Here is a 21,806-nt window from a genome sequence, read left to right as displayed (position 1 = left end):
GTGTCCCTGCACCAATCCTAGAAGAATGCATGTGCAGTAGTGATATGCAGGCTATCCCAAAGTCCACAGGACCCGTAGGTTTACCCGTGGGTTGGGCAGATCTACCTGTGGGTTGGGCTGGTTTGGGCCTATTTGTGCACAAAGCCTTCAGGCCGCAGGAGGGTGCAGGCTGAACTTTAGCCTAAGTCCACCCACAACCTTCTACTGCCCTAATTACACCTCCATGCACACTTTTTTATGCACTCATGCCAAAACTTGCTCCGTCCTTTTCTGTGACATCACAGTGGGGTGCAGGTATATAAATGAAACAGGGTTAGGGTCAGGTGCGGGCACTGCTGGACCGGGTTAGGGTCAGTTGTGGGCCGAGTTTTAATTGATGCTCATTTTACTCATGTGCAGAATTTTGTACTGCACATGTACCCATCAAACCTAATGTGGGATGCCTGGAGGAATGGCAAAAAATGGTGGTAAAGCACTCAACAAACCATACCGTGAGCTGGTGCATTATTTGGTGAAGGAGAGTAACAGCTCAAGGTAGCAATTAAGCAACTAAAAGCACTGGGTACAAGCCATAAGGCATCAATAGACAAAATTTTCTATTACTATATTTAGGTAAGAATCTTGCATTCTCCTGCTTGCACAGATACCCTATACCTCCTCCCTGTGCTTTTCCTTACACACTCCAAAAACATACGTTAATGTTGGCTCCTGATAAAACTGACCCTAGTGTGTGCATGTGATAGGAACCTTAGACTGCAAGCTCTACTGCGGCAGGGACTCCTGTTAATGTTAAATAATCTCTGTAAAGTGATGTGTAAATGTGTCAGTGATATAGCAAATAAAGTATAAATATTTTTTAAAAAGCTACTTTTATTGGAAAGGCACTTTATTTTGAAATATTTACAAGTATAAAGTGAATCATGCATGCTGGCCAATTTCATGTGAGCAAGTCTGTGAGTTCCCAGGCATGCTGTGTAATCTAAACATAAATCCAGAAACAGAGAGTCTACAGCACTGGCACAGTGTACATTAATTGCCATGCTAATTTATGGCTCTTTCAGGATTACAATACTGAATATCTTGGGAATCAGATTTAGGGGCAGATGCATCAAGGGTCGAATATCGAGGGTTAATTAACCCTCAATATTTGACTGGGGAATGAAAATCCTTCGACTTCGAATATCAAAGTCAAAGGATTTTGCGCAAATACTTTGATCGAAGGAATAATCGTTTATCCTTCGACCAAAAAAAGTTAGGCAAGCCTATGGGGACCTTCCCCATAGGCTAACATTGAGCTCGGTAGCTTTTAGGTGGTGAACTAGTTTTTTCTTAAAGAGACAGTACTTTGACTATCGAATGGTCGAAAAGTCGCACGATTTTTAGTTCGAATTGTTCGATTCGGTTGAAGTAACCCATTCGATGGTCGAAGTAGCCAAAAAAACACTTCAAAATTTGAAGTTTTTTTTCTTCTATTCCTTCACTAGAACTTAATGAATGGGGCCCTTAGTGTGGCCAGTTCAAGGCTAATGTAAAATACAGCAAGACAATTAAAAGAATCATGAAAATGTTACCAGGGCAGAGAATGAATGTAATAGATATTGACTCACTCATTTTGAAAATAAATTAATAAATAAGTATAATGAATACTGTATAAAGGTAATATAACAACATGCAATTGAGTTACTGGTTTATTGTAAAAGAAGAGGAACAGCAAAAATGCTTATAAACTTAAAACCAATTACTTGCTCACCATGAGGAAGATTTATCAGCTATGGAAATGTGGAATCCAGAAGGATTCACAGTATTTTGATCTTTCTCCATTTATCAACATTTTCGTGATCATCAGGAAAAACTTCAGCAGTCAAATGTGATTCTGCTTTGTAGGGGGGTTAGAGCTCAGCAGCAGCAAAATACCTGATTTACCTAATCATTGTTACCACTCAACAAAAAAATTCAGGGCAATACTAGATAAAGTACACTGGTTTTTAATTTGTAAATCCAAGATTCTGGATATTTTTTTTTTTACAGCGGTTAAAATGACCTTAGCATAGCTTGACATTTAGCAGTGAAGGAAGATGAAAAATTTACAAATACCATTTAATTTTCTTTTGATCTTCAGAAGGGTGCAAATCAATGACAAATGAAGCATTTCCTTGTAAAGAAAATGAAAGTTTGTGTAATTGAGAATGTACTGAGAATGTGTTGTATGCCCTATAAAGTAGATATGGGTCATGAATAAAACTTACAGTTTTGCTGATAAAAGTCGAGCTGGTGTTCATACAGTGCATCCCTTCACTGTTACAGCAGCCCCCACATCTGTAGACGGATACACATGGGGGTTTAAAGAAGGTGTTTGTTGGTGCTCCAAATTCTTTTCCTACGTCCACACATACTTCTCGGGGCATGCACTGGGTTTTTCGCCACTCATTTTCAATACCTGCCAGAGTATAGGGATAAATAAAAGTTTCAATCCAGCCCCTAAAGCAATAAACATGAGAATGTGTTAACAATGGCCAGGAGACAACACTTAAGCATTTAAAGAACTTCAAGAACTCACTAACAGAGACAGTTCAAACTGTAATCATCCTTTTTCAATATTCTCACAATTTCCTTTTTAGTTTACCCATTCTCTTGTATCTGCTTTCATTTCCCTTTCCTTTTCAGTATTCTTTTCTCTCTCTTTTTTCTTTGATCACCTTACAGTTGCCTGTCCCCCATACATCACATGGCAGCAGCACACCCCAGACCAGTCATTCCAAAACTGTGAGACAGTACCCAATAGTGGGCACAGAACATTAGCTGGGAGCAAACCTCAAGGGTAGATAGGGTGAAATGTGGGGAAGTATGCCAGTTTGCTCTCCTAGAAACACAACTTGAAGTTTAATTGTCTGAAAATGTTCATTTAGATATTCTTGAAACTACTGCTAAAAGCCTGATATTCTGTATTTGCGAAAAACGATCAACATGACCTATAGATAACTTTTATAAGTACTGCAAGTTAAAAAAACAAAAACAGAGACCGCTCAAGCTCACCGCAGACTTCTCCCTATGCCAGGTGCTTAATCTCCATTGTCCCCACTGTATCATACGCAATAATCTGAATAGACGGCACTTCTGGGCTGTTTTTATTGTAGCAGGTAGCTGATCACACACCTAACGCGTTTCGGGATAAAATCCCTTAATCATAGGCTCAATAATTAAGGGATTAACGGATTTTATCCCGAAATGCGTTAGGTGTGTGATCAGCTACCGGCTACAATAAAAACAGCCCAGAAGTGCCGTCTATTCGGATTATTGCGTAACTTTTATAGGTATATATTTTGAAAAGTATTCTATAAGGGGGTGATTTACTAAACTCCGAATGCAAAAATCACAAAAAAAATTGTGATTTTTTTTTTTTTAGAAAATCAGACTTTTAAAAAAATCACAAATTTTTCAGAATTTATTAAACCCCGATGATGGAAAAGTCTGAATCTGAAAATCCGGAATCTCAGACCTGTCGAGGTTGCACATAAGTCAATGGGAGAAGTCCCAATGATTTTTTGATGTGCGTTGGGTTTCGTGCAATACCCTGAAGTTTTCAGAAGAAAATTCTGAAAAAAACTTGAAAATTGGATTAAAAAATCATGAAAATCTGATTTTTTCCCGCAAAGCAAATTTCGGGAAAATGTAATAATAAATAAGTGTAAAAAACCCGAGCAGATTTGATGGGCGTTTGTAGCAGAAAATATAGCGATAAATTCGGACTTTGATAAATAGTGTCAGTATCACTTTAAATTAGCTAAATATAAACAATCTTTTGGCGTATTTCTTGTTTGCTAGATCCCTTTCAAAGAGTTAACTGACATTCATACCAGTACCATGATACCAGTACAGGTATGAGACATGTTATCCACAATACTTGGGACCTGGGTTTTCTACTAGAAAATCATGTAAACATTAAATAAACCCAAAGGGATGGTTTAGCTTCCAATAAGCATTAATTATATCTTAGTTTGGATCAATTACAAGGTACTGTTTAATTAGTACAGAGAAAATCATTTGTAAATTTTGGATTTATTTTATCAAATGGGGTCTATGGGAGCCATTCTGTTATTGAGAGCTTTCTGGATAACAGGTTTCCGTATAACTGAGCCCATACCTGTACCACAAAATTCTAAAACAGACATTTTTAATCAATTATCTTTTAAAAAATATGACCTACAAAAACACTTTGGTTCAGCAGTGAGGAATGAACCCCATTTTTTTCAGACCATTCCCTTATAATACCTTGAGCTTCGCCTCTGAAACAACCTTATTTACTGTTGTTGACTAAATATAGTAGAATACCAATTTTATGTCCCTGCATTTTATATTTGCCAGGAATTTACATATTTTGAGTCCCATTCAGGCAAGCTGCCTTTTTTCTTTCTATATTCCTGGAATTTATGCTGATTTGGTGTGGTTCCCTTGGAAATGTAACTTTGGGGTTCTACTGCATTTGATTTGCATGATGAGTGGATGTGCATGTGCCACTTTTGCACTTCTCCTTAACTCACTTTTCCAGATGTCAGCGTTGTAATTATAATGAGCAGCTGCAAATTTAAAACTGTCATCCCTCCTGGTGTCAAATCCGGTGGTGCCTCCTTGTCGTAGCTGGCACTTAAACATTTTCCAGGATTCGGGGTAGAGGAGAGTCATCAGTTCATCCACACTGGACACTGACCTCAGCTGCTCTTCCAGTTCTTTTCCTGGTTGATCCTTTCAAACAGAAAATAAAGATAGTTTAGCTTTACAACTTCTAATTTATAGCATTAGCAATAAACATGACATAGTTAATAGGCAAATATATTTTAGATATATGGGCAGGTGTTAAACAAATTAGGGTCAACCTATTCAGGTTGCTGCCAGAGGAAGAAAGGGAAATTTTTGATCCAAATGAGGGCCCTGCTATGTATCGTCAAGTTACACAAATTGTGTAACCTACACAATGTAGAGTAGCGCAACAGAGTTCTAGGGCACCATCTTCCACATCTTCGGTTTTCTTAAGAAAAGGACTACCGATACTGAGCTATTTGACACATGCGCAGTTGGAGTCGGTCAGATATTTGCACCAACTACGTGCCACAAAACTCCGTAAATGGCCAAAGGGAAGGAAGAGGATCCAAAGAAAACCAAAGATGCGGAAGATGTTCTATAGTTAAATCCCTGCTTTTCAGTAAAATAATTTGTACATTTGTGGTTAAAAAAAGATCTATACAGGTCTGAAACGTTGTGTTTTATCTGGGTCAAGAGCCTATGTCTCAATAAAGGCATTTTAAGAAAATACATTCATGGATGGTGCTGTCTGTGATACAAAGAGTTAAAAAACAACAACATCCATCTACTGCAGTCTTTTTTTCCTAGCAAAACCTACCTACCTGCTAGTTGATCTTTTGTGTAGCACATATAATAGGTGTGGACAAAAATATTGGTACTATGCACTTGTTTTCATCGGAGGCCCCACAGACAAACAACTTCTATGGGGCCCTGCATAAGCATCTGGTATGAACAGTAGCAGTCATATAAATATATTTTGTAGTATCTATTACGATTGCCTTTGTATTTGTAACAGGTAGGAATAGGCCTATTTTTTTAGATGATTTACCAGATTGTGTTTGCCTACAAGCTAACATTAAAAAAAATCATTGTTTGGGGGGAGAGGTGCTGAAGCATATGCAGCTCTGCATTAACTAAGAGGGTGATTTATCAAGGGTTGATTATAATTTTTGCCACAATTCAATTTTTTTTAACAAAAACTCACAAATTTAAATTATATTTTTAAAAACTCTAATGTCTTGTATTTAGTAAGCAAAAAAACATTGAATGTAATAAATTGGCATCTAAAAGCTGGCAAGGTCATGTAGAAGTAAGTGGGAGTTGTCCTAGGCAAAATCAAAAACATTTTTTAAATTTGAGATTTTCAAGTTTAATTTGAGTTTTTTCACAATTGTATTCAATCACGTTTTTTACATTCTGATTTTTTTCATAAATAAGCAAGCATTCTATTTTAAAAAAAACCTACCAACTTCAATTTTTGATAAACAAGCCCTTAAATTTCATATAAATGTACAAGTTACAATATAATTTGTTTGGACTGGCTCAATGGTTGTGATTATTCGGGTGAGATAAAAGCTCTAAAATGCCTCAGAGTAGGTCTTAAAACTGAAAAAAGTAGGAAAAAAGAAAAAAATAGAACTCATTTTAGGAATGTGCAAAGGCTTACACTTTAGCACAAAATGGCATGTTCTAATAAAAAGTATTCTACTAATAATTAAAGCTACTTTACTCTACTAATATCCCAAAGGTACTTTACTCTTATAATATGCCAGTGGGCAAATGCAAGCCTCATAATTAGTGATGGGTGAATCTGACATGTTTCACTTCGCACAACGATTTTTTTCACCCACTGGAGTCTATAGACATCATGTTTGCTGCAAAATTTTGCAAAAATTTCCATAATTCTTACTCCAAGGCTCATCTACCATTCCATAAACTTCGTGTGCCAGCAGAAAAATGTATAGTGTGGGCATTGTGAGAGGAGTGAGCAGGGAACACTTTACCACCAACATTTTAATTTAAAAAACAAACAAACTCTGAGCTGGCACATCTGGCAGTAAGTGTCTGTTATGGAATATGATAATCCAACACTATACCACTGTACATGATCAATAGTTGTGATTACATTGTCATGTACCTCTGCTTTCAAGACTTTGTAGAGTCACCATGGGAGAAGAAGATTTGATCTATCATATGGAAATCATTAACAAGGTTTTTCTAAAATATCACTTTTCCATTTTCCATAGTGATCAATTTAAACAAAAAATGTTGAAACAAGATCTCACTTTACTGGGGTTTTCCATGGAATACGTTTATTAAAGGGAGTGGATCAAAGAATAAACACCTTTTTACAAACAAGGTTTCGTTACCCTTTAAGTAGGCAGTGTTGTCCAGTTGGTTCTTATTAGAGTTTGCATTTCCAGGTGAACTCATGGAGTTCTCAGTGCTTGTTGCATTCAGCAAGTATTTCATTTCTGGCATGCACGCAGCACTGCCATGCTAAAGTAATTTACAGAAATGATTATGAGAATGACATGGCCTTTTAGAGATCATTGTCAAGTCATGTATTTCTCTGCACAATGTTCCAGATTGAAATGAAAGATCACAGCGAAGGCTACCCTAATAAATTTGTTTCATGTGTCTGCATTAATGCTATTTAAAGCCCTGTGTATAATTGGCAAGAATTTAAACTATGCCAAACAGAGAAAAAAAAATGCATTCTGCAGACGAGTGGCCAAAACGGAGACCTTTCTTGCTATTCTAACTATAAAATTAGCAGGGTTGTTTGTGCATTCCAGATGTCATTTCTCAGCAAATGGAACTGTCTGCTTAACGCCAGTTGGTTGATTTTGAAAAATGAATCTGCTCCGAAAAATTACATCCTGATGTTGATCCAGTTTATTGCCATTGCTGGGGCTTCACTTTTTCCTCCACATGTCCCTCTCAACAAGTATGAAAAGGTCAAAATGCTTATTTTTTTGGAAAATGTGCAAGCTCTGAATTGGCGATGAAACGTTATAACAATTTCTGTCATGTATTGTACTGCCATCCTTGGGAGGATCGTGAGCTATGGAATTCTCTGACCCTGCTACTTCAAATCATTAAAACCATTTATAAGATTTCAGTTTTCTTTAATAGAAACATATCAGAAGGTCTGACATTATAAACATGTCTGTTTTCAGCTGTTTCCATGTGCTTGGCTTGGTGACTTCAAGCTGTTCTCTATTAATGAAATATAAATATTTTTATTTTAATGTAAAATATTCTCTCATATATTAAACAACCAGAATATATGCTCATTAAGGACCAGAGTCCTTTCAATTTAATGATTTAGTTGTTGCTGATATAATAATTCCACTTCTACCACAGCATGGGGCAGCAAAGGGACAACAACCTCTCTATTAGGACTGAGTCTGCAGCTTTTATTTGCCTGTGGATGGCCTCCTTTATTATATTTATATAATAAATTATATAATAATTATAAATAAATAAAATGAATAATTAGTTAACATATATATGATTAATAGGCAGTATAATGTAAGGCATGAAAGGGAGTTGCCATGTTGATTGCCCTTACTATGACAAGCTAATATGTGTTATAAATAGATATGCTGTGGTTACTGATATCAGCTGACAACATGTAAATGGGTACAAGTCACGACACTTAGGGGGTTATTTTTTAAGGTCTGAATGCCAAAAACTAGAAAAATGTGAGTTGTTTTTTTACTATAAAATCCGATTTTTTTGTGATTTATTATACCCCTAGGATGGAAAAAGTCAGAATCCAAAAATCCGGCATCTCAGACCTACAGACGTTATATATTAGTTATTGGGAGAAGTCCTGAAGATAACCTGGTCTGCACTTGGTTTCATGTAAAAATAGATTTCGTAGTTTTCTGCTGGTAAAATTTGTTTTTTGGGGCAGAAAATGCGAAAAAAATTATACGATTTGAATTTTCATACAATTTAAGTTTTTTTTTTTAGTTTTTACCTGCACTGGAATTTTTCGGGAAAATGTATTGATAAATAAGGGAAAATAACCTGTGTGGATTTGGTCGTTGTATATTTCAGAAAATAATGAGATAAATTAGAATTTTGATAAATAACCCCCTAAGGTTTAAGAATACTAAATGGAATGAAATAACCAAATTTGTCTCATATTGTGATTAAGAATTGTGGTCCCCAAAAGGGCTGTTATTAAGCTAATTGCAATTGGCCTGTAAGAATCATAATAGTGACCAACATTTTTTTTAATATGTTAGGTATGTCTGTAATTGATCTCTTACTCACATTCCTAGATTTTATCCCACAAGATCATACACTCTGTACTACCCCATTGAAGGAGTTTACTCTGCCCTCTGTACTTTTGTTTTCTCTGCAATCATGGACAGACTCCTTAATTATTCTCTATTTCATTAAATTGTTCTCGCTAGTTTCCCATAATACACATAATTAGAGACATTAATAGCGTATAAATGCCTAATCAAAGGAAAACAGTCTCCATTCATGTATATAATTCTTTATGGTCTAGTTACTGGAGAATAAACCTTGAATATAAATAGGGTGTAGTTCCCTTTGACCTTATTGAGTGGTTGAAAGTAAATCAATGTCATAGTCAACACTGTCAGTAGAGGCAGAAATGTGTGTGTGTGTGGGGGGGGGTCTCCAACTCCAACAGCTACAGATCAAAGCATGTATTTATATATTTATGTCTAAAAACATGTAAATGCATACCAATTTTTGGAAGTCACCCAATCCCTACTCTACCATCTGCTGGCCCTAACCCACTCCCTGCAAGCCTTTTCCTTGTCATGCATATAAGAAAGAGCTGGCATTCCTGAACAGTAATATCATATACAAGGGTGTTTCAGGAGATGCTATGTGGTACTATTTAGAATTTAAAGCTACAAGTGGAAAGTTTTGGTAAGTACCGATATAAGATTTTTCTCATTTGCAGCATTGCTTAACAGTAAGTAAAAAATTATCATCAATAAGCAATTAAATATGAGAACCATCAACAAATTCAAGCAGTAGTGAGAATAAATGGGAAGTTAAAAAGTCATAAGTCATATCTCTACACACCATTTATACTTATTACTTGTAAAAAATGAGTGCCTGAATTATTGTTGTTCAATATCTTAGCTGCTTCTTGCCCCCCCCCCCCTCGACAGATGCTTTGTCTATATAAGATTGCTATTTGTGGTTTGGGGTAGCACATACGGGTAATGCCAGGGTTTATTATCTTGTATTATATACAGTAAGTAAAGAATATGTGTGCATCATCAGGGTGTGCTTTGTTCCATCTGGCTCTATCTATGAGTGTGTGCCAGCACGGTTTTATGCATAATAGATCTTGCCAGACTAACTTCATTTCTTTTTATGAGAAGGTGAGCAGGGACCTCGATTCTGGGATGGCAAATAAAGTTCTGTCTTGCATAAAAAAGGGCATTAACTCAAGGGATGAAAACATAATTATGCCTCTTTATAGGTCCCTGGTAAGGCCTCATCTGGAGTATGCAGTGCAGTTTTGGACTCCAGTCCTTAAGAGGGGTATAAATGAACTGGAGAGAGTGCAGAGACTTGCAACTAAACTGGTTAGAGGGATGGAAGACTTAAATTATGAGGGTAGACTGTCAAGGTTGGGGTTGTTTTCTCTGGAAAAAAGGCGCTTGCGAGGGGACATGATTACACTTTACAAGTACATTAGAGGACATTATAGACAAATGGCAGGGGACCTTTTTACCCATAAAGTGGATCACCGTACCAGAGGCCACCCCTTTAGACTACAAGAAAAGAACTTTCATTTGAAGCAACGTAGGGGGTTCTTCACAGTCAGGACAGTGAGGTTGTGGAATGCACTGCCGGGTGATGTTGTGATGGCTGATTCAGTTAATGCCTTTAAGAGTGGTTGGACAGACATAATATCAAAGGCTACTGTGATACTAAACTCTATAGTTAGTATAGATATGGGTATATATAATTTATGTGAAAGTAGGGAGGGGTGTGTGTATGGATGCTGGGTTTTCATTTGGAGGGGTTGAACTGAATGGACTTTGTCTTTTTTCAACCCAATTTAACTATGTAACTATCCAATGGTGAAGTAAACAAAGGAGCCCTATATAGGACCGTCCACAAAATGGTAACAAATACCAGGGCGTTGCCAATAATGGCATCTATTACATATTCGATGAAAACAGTGTCTGGCCAGCCTACTCATAGTACACTATATTAGCAATAAATGCATTGTTGAAAGATTATATAAATACCCCATAAAAACATTCATCAGCAGTAAAATGCATCAATAGCTATTATATGTTAAAAACCCCTCATAAAGTTCATAAATAGTTCATTAACACAGATTTGTGCATTAGAATTTTCTCCTTTCCACATCTGGTATTCAAAGCAGTTATTAGAGCAGAGTATTATATGGTACTTCAATAAATAAACCAGTACCATACTGTAAAATACTTTGCTAGAATATTATTCTAATCTGCTCAATCTGCTGTGTTAATGAACTATTTATGAACTTTATGGGGTATTTTTTTAATATATAATTGCCACTGATGAATATTACTGTTGATGAATGTTTTATGGGCTATTGATATAATCTTTTAACTGCTAATGTGTATTTATTACTAATATACAGTGAGTAGGATGGCCAGCCACTCTTTTTAAATTATGCAATTTTTGATTTTTTGATGGATTGTTTTTTTTTAGCGTACAAATCTAATTAAGTTTGGGTATTTTTACTCCCACCTCTTAACCCATTTGAACCACTAATATGTTTCTGAAACCATATAAATGAAAACCTTTGATAAAGGGGCAAAAGATCCCCAAGAAATGCTCAAAAATAGTCATGAGAAAGTTGACAACTATAAAAGTCTCTGCACGGCTCCATCCCACCATTGAAAACAGTAGAAATTTATAAGGTTTTGAATGCTCCATTTTTTGGAGTAGCAATTTCATACAAGTGGTTACCATAATTGTGTAAAAAGTTTACAAGCAGGCAATATCTAAACCCATAAAATATATAAACACTGGGGACGTGCAGCTGGATCTGGAGTTTTAGAGGTGTACTGAAGAAAGTGCATTCATCTATGTTAAAATGAAATTACAAAAGGCAGGCCCAGGTACTGGTAAAGATTGAGAAAGTACCCCATGGCCCTCTGTATTCCCAAATGCCTATTAGGTATTACTATTTGGTGAAATGTATCATATTTAATTTGCATGACCCAAAAGGTAAACCAATAGTTCATCAACGTGATATTAAAAAAAAAAAATTCAAAATGCATCAGCTAATAGTGCTGCTCCAACATGTATGTTCCATGGGTGGCATCCCAGGGGTGGACCTTATTTTTTAAAATGGTAATTTTCTATTTATGATTAGCCAATGGCACATACTACTAAAATGTATATTATTATGAAGATGGTTTATTTACATGAAGCAGGTTTTACATATGAGCTGTTTTATTCAATATATTATTATAGAGACCTACATTGTTAGGGGGTATCATTTCCCTTTAATTATATACGTCTGAAAGAGGACAAGGCTGCAGGGCTGACATACAAAATACCAATATTTCTTCACTAGTTTCCAATAAAACTATATCCTGTGGAGTGTGTTTGAAAGGGCACACGATGATATGAAAGCAGATATATAAAACATCAAAACACGTTCCTGGACCATAGGAATAACCTGCCCACTTCCTTAGACAGATATCTATCTGATTTAGATATTATGCCCCTAAAATAGCCTTACCAGTGGGATAAGTTCAATTGTACATTTCTGTATTTCATTGTGAATCTGGAGTTATCCATTCATTTTACATTATATTTCAACACAATTAAGTATATACCTGAAGAAGACTTGGAAAAGTGTGAGGGAGGAGAGAAAAATGTAAAGCGCGAGACCTTATAGATCTCTGCCACCAGACATTTGTTTTCATTGGCTGACAAAAGCTGGCAATGAAGTCACCAAATCAGCAGATCTCTTCCTGATATGGCAACCTATGTAGACCTCCGGTGACCTGTTGTGGAATGGCATCAATGTGCCAACGCAGTCCATGCTAGATGATATTTTAAAACCTGTTGTTATATATTTTGGTGTTTATTGTCAGATATGATTCAAGAAAGGCAGGCCAATAAGCTGCCACACACTTATATTAGTGAGTGTAAGCATATCTTTAGTCATGTTGTTTTTAGAAAAGAATATTGGAATGTATATACTCAGCATGCCAGCACAAGATAATTGTTATGATCTTCTTATGCTTGTGTGCAAGCTACTTGGTACCTTGGACTCAGATCCTGAATTCCTTGAATCCTGATTACAAGGGATTTTCAAAAAATGAGTTTGAAAACAAAGTCAGATGATCCCATTGGTGGCCAATAAAAAGGCAACCAAGTTTGGGAGTTTTAACCTTTAAAGCAGCATTTTAAGTCTCAGATAAAACGTAGTCCCTGTGTAAAATGTATAATAAAGCCATTGAATTCTTAAAGAATCAGATGAAAGTTGAGTGTAGCCCTGGGTAGCCCAGGGATGGCTTTGAAGTAGTTGGCCAACTTAAAGGAGAGCTAAACCCTAAAAATGAATATGGCTTAAAATGCCATATTTTGTCTAATGAACTTATTGCACCAGCCTAACGTTTCAGCGTCTCAATAGCAGCAATGGTCCAGGACTTCAAACTTTTCACAGGGGTTCAACATCTTGGAAAGTGTCTGTGATGAGTGAGCTCTGAGCAGCTGTTGAGAATCTAAGCTTAGGGGTCATTACAAATTATCAAGCAGAAAATGAGGTTCGCCTGTAATATTAGATGATGCTACAGGGCTGATTATTAAATTCTGATGCTAGTTGCACTGGTTTCTGTGCTGCCATGTAGTAATTATCTATTAATTACTAATCAGCCTTATATTGTGACATTTATATTCTATGTGTACTGTATATTGTGAGTCGGCCCCTAAGCTCAGTAAGTGACAGCAGCACAGAGCATGTGCAGTGAATCAGCAGAAAAGAAGATGGGGAGCTACTGGGGCATCTTTGGAGACACAGATCTTTACTGTAAAAGGGCTGTGGTTGCCTTGGGCTGGTACAGAAGCCCTTACCATAATGTGCAACATTTCTAGCAACTTCTTTTGTTAAGCTTTAATTTTCCTTTAAATATATTGCAATATATGGACAAACAATCCACATTTTGTTTAAAGGGTAAGGCATTTTTTAGTAGCTTAAGGCACAGAATATTTCAATGTCTTAAATATATTGTTATTGGGTTGAGTGCCGATAACTTCTTGTATTTGTCTGTATGAACTTTGTGGTCACAGCCTCATTGCCCCCCTGCTTAATGTTTTTAAAAATTAGCAGTAAGCACAACTTTCCAATGTTTGAAAACAAAGAACAGTAAATATTTGGGATCAATTAAGAATTGATTTAAAGTGAAACAAAATCCAGTTCAAAAGTTTTTGATGTATACAAAAGTATACAAATCCGCTACGTGGCCAAAAGTAATTATCATTTGGTTATACCCTCTGTGTTCCTGCTTGCAACACAAGTGCTGCTCACGACCCTATGGGGTCCTCCAGGTCAGGTATGGATAACTAGCAGCCTTACTGAAGTTCATGGTCTGAATATTTATCGGATGAAGCAATTCTCTGAGGGACCTGCAGTGGGGGGGGGGGAAGAAGCAATTCTTAGGCAGGCAAGTAGGTCAGAGGCATTTGCTGACACATGCATAAGTCACATAAATCTGATAGATGCTGAGGGTTAGATAACTTTAAGGCTGGGAAAAAGAACTTCAAACTCTCCAAAATTCTTTAAAAATCTATACTCGTACATGGAGTGCAAATCTCCAGCCTCACATAAGGTATTTTTCATTACTTTTACAAAATAAATTACTCATTTTGAAAGTTTGTCATGTTTTCTACATAGTTCACTTAAAAAGTATCGAAACAATTCGGAGCCCCCCCCATCAGTAAGGTTTTAATTTTTTCATTATTTAATAAGAAGGCAGCAATGCATTTGTGAGCCTTTAAAACACTAAGGGGGTTATTTATTAAAGTCAGAATACCCAAAAACTAAAAAAAACCTCGAAAAACTTTTGACTATAAAGTCTGAATTTTAAGTGGAAAAGAAAAACTTGAATTTTTCCGGATTTATTATACCCCGAGGATAGAAAAAGTCACAATCTGAAAATCCAGCATCTCAGACCTGCCAAGGTTGTATATAAGAGTAAGACCAAACTCGCCTGCACACCTTGGCCCTCCTTAGTAGCTGTTGCTAGGTGCTCAGTCCTTGGGGGATACGGCTCTCCCCACTAGTATAGTACTGGCACACACTAGCTTTGAAAATGGGTGATTTCCCTACGTGTTTATTACGTCAAACAAAAGGTTCACAACGTTTCGGGGGTGAGGATCATTTGACGAAGGGGCCAGCCCCCAAAACATTGTGAACCTTTTGTTTGACGTAATAAACACGTAGGGAAATCGCCCCTTTGCAATGCTATTATGTGCCAGTAGGTTGTATATAAGTCAATGGGAGAAGTCCCAAAGATATCCTGATCTTCTCAGGGTTTCTGCAATAATCCGAAGATTTTGTGGTTTTCAGGCAAAAAAAAATCTGAGTTTTTTGGCGGAAAATCTGAAAATCCGAAAAATGTGTACAATTCGAATTTTTGTACTATTTTCACGAGGTTTTGAGGTTTATTTCTATGAAAAAATTGTGTTTTTCTCCTTTAAAGTCCGACCAGAAAAAACAGAAAAAACTTTGGGTCTTTGCGCCGCTTCAGGACTTCGGCTTCGGCTGTTTTCGTGTCTTTTCGGCGCTTCGTGACTTCGGGTCTTTTCAGCGCATCGTCTTCGGCTTTTCGCACTTCCGCATTCGGCAACGCAGAGGCAAGACGTACGGCTCGGGCACCCGTAAGGGGGGCCCGGATCTTCAAAAAATGTACAGTCCTTATTTGTGGCAAGTCCGACCAGAAAAAACAGAATTTAATAAATAACCCCCTACAACTTGAGTGCCAGTGCCATCAGGTTTACATTTCTGGTTTAGATATCTATTAAGGGGTGGGGTGTGAGTTGTCTACCAGTTGAAAAAGGAATGATGACTGACTGGAAATTGTGAAGGGGTTAAATGTTAGCCTATAAAGAAGTCCCTTCTTGTGGCTGGCTCTGTTTTAATAACATATGTCCAGAAATAAAACTTGAGATTAAAATAAATACCGATACCTCACTGTGTCAAAAATAATCACCATGAAACTTGAGCGACTTGCCTCTTTTAAAGTGGGAGAAATATTTGTTGAATGAAAACTATTATTATCCTGCATTGTCATAGAATTGGAGAAAGCAAAGCCATGATGCATTTCATAAGCATTCCTTGTAGTGTCAGGGGGCGCACGCTCAATTCTAACCAATGTTATGCTGGAACACCAAGCTTAAATGTGGAACATTTTAATTACAATAAAACTGCCAACAAGATCAAAGAAAAGCTGTAATATGTTACAATGTTACATCAGAAATGGAAGACTGTGCTTTACGTCACTAGAGGAACATATATAAATATTTACTGAGGAATCTGAATAGCAAAATGAAGCACAGTTAAATAAATGATAGGAATGATAGAATGCTTGTAAAACGACGCAAAAGAATGCACAAGGTATTATGTACAGTATATAACACGTTACCATAACAAATGCATGTAAGTTATTTATAACAGACAAGAGAGCAAAGGATCCAGTAAAATATATCAGAGACGAGCTCCAGATCCCTAAAGTCTTGTAACTCAGAAATAATGCTTTCTCCAAAAAACCTTCCCTCCAGACAGCCCTGTCCTCCCTCTGTCATCCCAACACCTGAAAACTCCCAAACTTCCATCTCCCCAAATAGCTTTACCCCCAAGCAATCACCTCCTTGTAAAGCCTTTTTTTGCTGAACTAGTTGTCTCACTAAACAAGTGTCTCTGCAAAAAAGCTCACTCCATGAATAATCACAAATCATTTAATAAAAATTCAACCAATTCACAGAATCATAACGGCTTCATTAAAATATACCTATTCATAATTCCTGTCATATCTGTTATTTGTGTGCTATAATTAATATGCCCCATGCTGAAAAAAACAAGGATTTTAATATACACTACAGTGTATGTGTTTCGTGCCTTGTGGGCACATATTTAAATGCTAAGACTATTTACCATACTGTGTAAAAAAGGGCAACCAAATACAACACACATCACTGGGCATTGATGCGTAAAAACAGTTTTGTATTGATTTTTAGGTCAGGTGTAAAAGTTAGTAGCCGTTTGAAAATGCTATGGGATGGGAAAATATGGCATTCATCCATTGTGTTTTTTACTTGTTTTCTTTCCAGACCGACTTCTGAAGAGGTGTAAAATAATGGTGCCAAATGCAGTGTAAAATAAAACACATACCTTGATATATTCCCCCCACTTTTTTACACTGTTTTTTAAAAAATCTTTTACATAGTATGATAAGTAGGCCCTGTAGTGTACTAAAGAGTTGAACACTAAAGTCATTTTGATGGAGAATGCACATGGACATTGGCCGCATTTGTGCACTTCCACAATGTGGCCGCAATAAGGCTGGAATTTGGGTAAAAATTATAGCAGTGCTAAAAGCGTTAAGTTGGCTTCTTCACTGATGTATTGGGCAAGACAATGGACTCGCATTGGATAAGGGCAAAATAATGGACTCACCTGGTAAACATACTAGCTACCCTGAGTCAGTAAGAACACCTACCTCCCAACATTTTGGAAAAAGAAAGAGGAACAACTTTTTTGACCACGACAATTTTTATGGCCACACCCCTAATTACCATGCCCATTTTACAAAATTTGGCAGGTTATGAAAGTTTGAACACATTTCTGTGGTTTTTATGTGTTATTACAGTTTTGCTAATGAAGGTGAACTGCCCTTTAAACTGTGAATCTTCCCAAGCTTTCCCAAGAGACCTGCTTATCTTAGATTGTTACAAAAGTATCTAAGTATCTATTCTGGGCTCTCTGCCAAAAACCAATTAAGTTAAAAACTTAAACTGCAGGAGATCAAAGAGAAAGTTGGAACATTTCAGGAACAAGCCCGGAACTGTGGATTGAGCTGTCAAAATCGGGACTGTCCCATGAAAAAAGGGACAGTTGAGAGGTATGTATTCCTTACAAACTGATCTAAAAGGAGAAGGGTTACACTCCCAGATGTAAGTGAAATGTGAATATGAAACTAATTTATCACCTGCAATTAGTAGTTACTAATCTGTTGGACATAAATCTAAACTTTAGTCTTATGTCACATAGAGAGTTTAGGAGCTGCAACTTTACCCTAAGGTGATGTGGGATCAGTAAATCTGTTTATAAGAATTGTTTTCTGTCTACAGCTGTTTTTGAAGTATAAATCCCATCTTAGGCTATCAGTGGATGCTGGAAGTTGTAGTCCACCAACACCTGAAGCTCTACGAATAACTACAAACAATGTGCTGATTAAAGCATGTACATATTCCGGGCAGTAAAGAGGATACATATATTTATTCTGTCTCTCAAGCCAAAGTGACCTTTTTATTAAAAATCACTGCCAGGAACCGCACATTCTTGTCAGAGCTGCAAAGATTATTTTGTTCTCATATTGTTTCACCCACTTCACATGTTTGTTTTGCAGTGGAAAAGAAGCATTGCCTTTCGTATCTAAACCACACGTAGTTTTCAATTAACGTAATAGTATTCCTTTTTTTGCATTTAAAATAATATTTATTCTCATTCTAAACAAGACATATAAACTTATAAAGAGATTGGTTGCTAGAAGGTCCTGACGAGTACTGAGCTACGTCCATCATTCTTAAGATTGGTTTACATTGCATTTATCCATTTGGATAAAGTTTACAGGAAAGGGAGAGGGGTGTGGGTGGATCATGGTATGGCGTGAATGGGGAAAATCTGGAGTGTGCTTAGACTTTTCAGATGTTGGGAGGTATCCTTAAGGGGCACCTATTGTTAAAAAATGGTATTCTCTGCTGAAAATGCATGCTATTAGAGGCCACACACAGGTAGGGGGGAACAATATATATATATTTATTTGTTAATAATTCTCCCCCAAGTGCTAAGCAACCCACATCAGTAGGATACTAAGGGGGTTATTTATCAAAGTCCGAATGGCAAAAACTCAAAAAATTCTTCGTTTTTTTACTATAAAATGCGAATTTTGAGTGGAAATAAAAAACTTTTCAGCATTTATTAAACCCCGAGGCTGCAAAAATTCAGAATCCGAAAATCTGGCATCTCAGACCTGCCGAAGTTGTATATAAGTCAATGGGAGAGGTCCCTATTCTATTTTTAAGTTTCTGTGGTCTGCGCTGGAATTAGCCCAAACATGCGATTATTTTGGACTTCACGGGCATAAAATACGGGAAAAAAATCGTACGATTTGGGGAAAAATCACAATTTTCTTTTTTTTTGGGTTTTTTTTTTTTCACAAACCAATTCATTTGTGCTTTTTAAATAATAAATAAGGTAAAATCATGGATTCTAGTTTGGTCTGATTTTTTAATTTTAAAACTCATGATAACTTTGATAACCCCCCCCTACATATAGTGTCGCAGCTTTCACTCATTATACATGTAAGGGTCATATGAATCATATCAATGAAAGAGCTAGGAGGAAACACTCACTCACTATATTAAAACTGGCCAAGGAAGCCCCCGGTGTGGGTTGTGCTCACAGGTGGTATTTTTTTTTTTTTTAAAATATATTGTTTTCCCCAATTTTAACGATAAGTGAGTTTTAAATGATGTGGTGAATTACTTGTGAGGAAAGCATGGCCTAAGTTGATGGTGCCAACTGGTGATACCTGACCAACCTGGTCTGCCAAACTGATTTACTGTACATACATACTAGACCTGTCCCATCCCAGACTTCACTGGAGAGAGTAGGGCTAGTGCGAGTATATAAGCAAGTTTTGCAACATCAGCAGTGGGCTTGCAAAGTGAGGAGTCAAGGAGGGACTGAGCTTGCAGTAAATATGGCCTTTGGTGGCAATGGATTGGCCCAAACTTCCCCGATTCCTAGCCTGTGCATTATTAGTGCAATGTGCTATGCTATTAGTAAACAATGATTTATTTAGACCAGGGGTCCCCAACCTTTTCCACCCATGAGCCACATTCAATTGTAAAAAGAGTTGGGGAGCAACACAAGCATGGAAAATGTTCCTGGGAGGTGCCAAATAAGGGCTGTGCTTGGCTATTGGTAGCCACTATGTGGATTGGCAGCAGGTCCGGACTGAGAATTAAAATAGGCCCTGGCATTTCAGGTACACAGAGGCCCAATCAGCCCACATAGAGGCCCAAACAGCCCCCACCAGCCCACTAAATACTAACTTTCAATGGGACCTTATAGCAGCCCCTCTGGCATTTGCCACAACCCACAGATTGCCAGTCCGGCCCTGATTGGCAGCTACAGGAGGCTCTGGTTTGTAGTACACCTGGTTTTTGTGCAACCATAACTTTCCCCAAACCAGGAATTCAAATATAAGCACCTGCATGGAAGCCACTGGGAGCAACATACAAGGAGTTGGGGTGCAACAAGTTGCTTGCGAGCTACTGGTTGGGGATCACTGCTTTAGACAATGTGAATGCCACCACTGCATCACCAAGTGGAACAAAAGACATGACTACAGATTTGTCATCCATCTCTTATGTTCAATCTGTTGCAAAGCAAATATTAGTGCTAAAGAGTCCAGCATGGAACCACATCCTCCTACAGGAAATTCTTAAAGAACTTTTTTACAATGAAAGTTTCCACTCGGCAGAGAGCACTTTAGTCATACAGAGATCCAGCCGGCTGCAGAAATGGAAAGGTTATTAGTTTCAGGGAACAAATAATAATATCCCCATTAGAGGAAAAGGAGCAGTGAGAAGCAGTGGAATACTTATCAGTGCCAATGCCTAGCAAATCATTTCTGGCTCTTGTATTTGATTTTCATCTGGGATTCCTTTTACTGTATATGCAAATGATGAACATTTACAAACACTGAAGTCCAGAAAATAAATGTACCACAAATAGCTGAAATTACAAAATAAACATAAAAAGAATACTAAAGAATGCCAGAATGCCTTTAGGCTTACATCAGATATAGACATTTGCCGGCATTACTTTTATAGAGAGGTAGCGATGAGTAGCAAGAGTAAAACAGAAAAAGTGGCATGCTTTTTGTCAAAATGCACCCCTAGGTTGCACCTTTTGCCCTCAGGAGCAATTCTTTATGCTTTATGTAGAGAAACAGAGTACATTGGTTTTAGACTTGTTTAAAAACGATAGAACTGGTGTAGGAGCACTAAAGAGGTGCAAAACTGTATCCCTTGCTGCTCATTCAGTAAGGACCTGCATCTATGTTCTTGCTGTGCATTATACCTTGCTAGCACCCTGTGTTTTTATTGATGGAATAATATGGAAGTTAGGGGACAGGATGGGGGACACCTGGTCCCATGATATAAATTTGCAAACAACATCTGTGCTCCTTTTTTGCACCCTGTCCTGCAATTTATAAATGTGACCCTTGATAGGTATAAGCAAGTCTCTTAGTTGCACTTATGCACATACAAAAATGATTTATATAGTGAATAAAGTACACCTTATTGTAAAATATAAGAATGTTATGTCACCAAGGAATTCCATAACCATGTTTAAAAGCAAGAGGATGAATGCCGAGTGCTTAAGTCATGGAACTCCAAAGTTATTTCTAATATCCTCATATTTTCCAACAAGGGATTCTTTATTTATTATAATACACTCATTTAAGTGAGTTATGTGACAAAAATGACATCAGTAAGCTTTGTTTATAACTGATGGCATCACTACATTAATAGTTGTTTATAAGGATACCTGTATAATTTACAGGATATTCATGGCTCTTGTGTATTATAAGGGGCAGATTTATCAAGAGTCGAATTCCGAAGTAATAGGAGTTTTTTTGAACTCCCATAACTTCGAAATTCAAATAAAAAAAGACCAACCAATTTTTTTTTTTGCGGGTGAATAGGCTGCATTCGATAGTTTGAATCGAAGTAATATAGAATTCGATATGAAGTAATTTTCAAAAAAAGCCTTCGATTTTTCAAAGTCCATCAATTGACTCCAAATAGGTTCTATGAAGTCCCCCATAGGCTAAAACAGCAATTCGGCAGGTTTTAGATGGCGAATGGTTGAAGTCGAAGTTTTAAAGAGACAGAACATAATAAATTTA

At 37.1% G+C, this 21,806-nt stretch overlaps 1 protein-coding gene across 1 annotated transcript in view; it reads right to left on the bottom strand.

Annotated features, from left to right (window-relative positions):
- vegfc.S (vascular endothelial growth factor C S homeolog) overlaps positions 1-21,806 on the bottom strand; it is a gene marked incomplete at its 5' end in the record, with an annotated part of 84,200 nt that overhangs the window by 9,601 nt on the left and 52,793 nt on the right. The window contains 2 exon segments of the mRNA NM_001095814.1: positions 2,247-2,437; positions 4,539-4,740. Coding sequence (NP_001089283.1) covers positions 2,247-2,437; positions 4,539-4,740 — 393 coding nt within the window.

The sequence above is a fragment of the Xenopus laevis genome, chromosome 1S (genome assembly GCF_017654675.1).
Source record: "Xenopus laevis strain J_2021 chromosome 1S, Xenopus_laevis_v10.1, whole genome shotgun sequence".
In the NCBI taxonomy this organism is placed as follows: domain Eukaryota; kingdom Metazoa; phylum Chordata; class Amphibia; order Anura; family Pipidae; genus Xenopus; species Xenopus laevis.
Note: the sequence above shows the minus strand (reverse complement) of the source record. Positions and strands in the feature narration are given on the sequence as shown.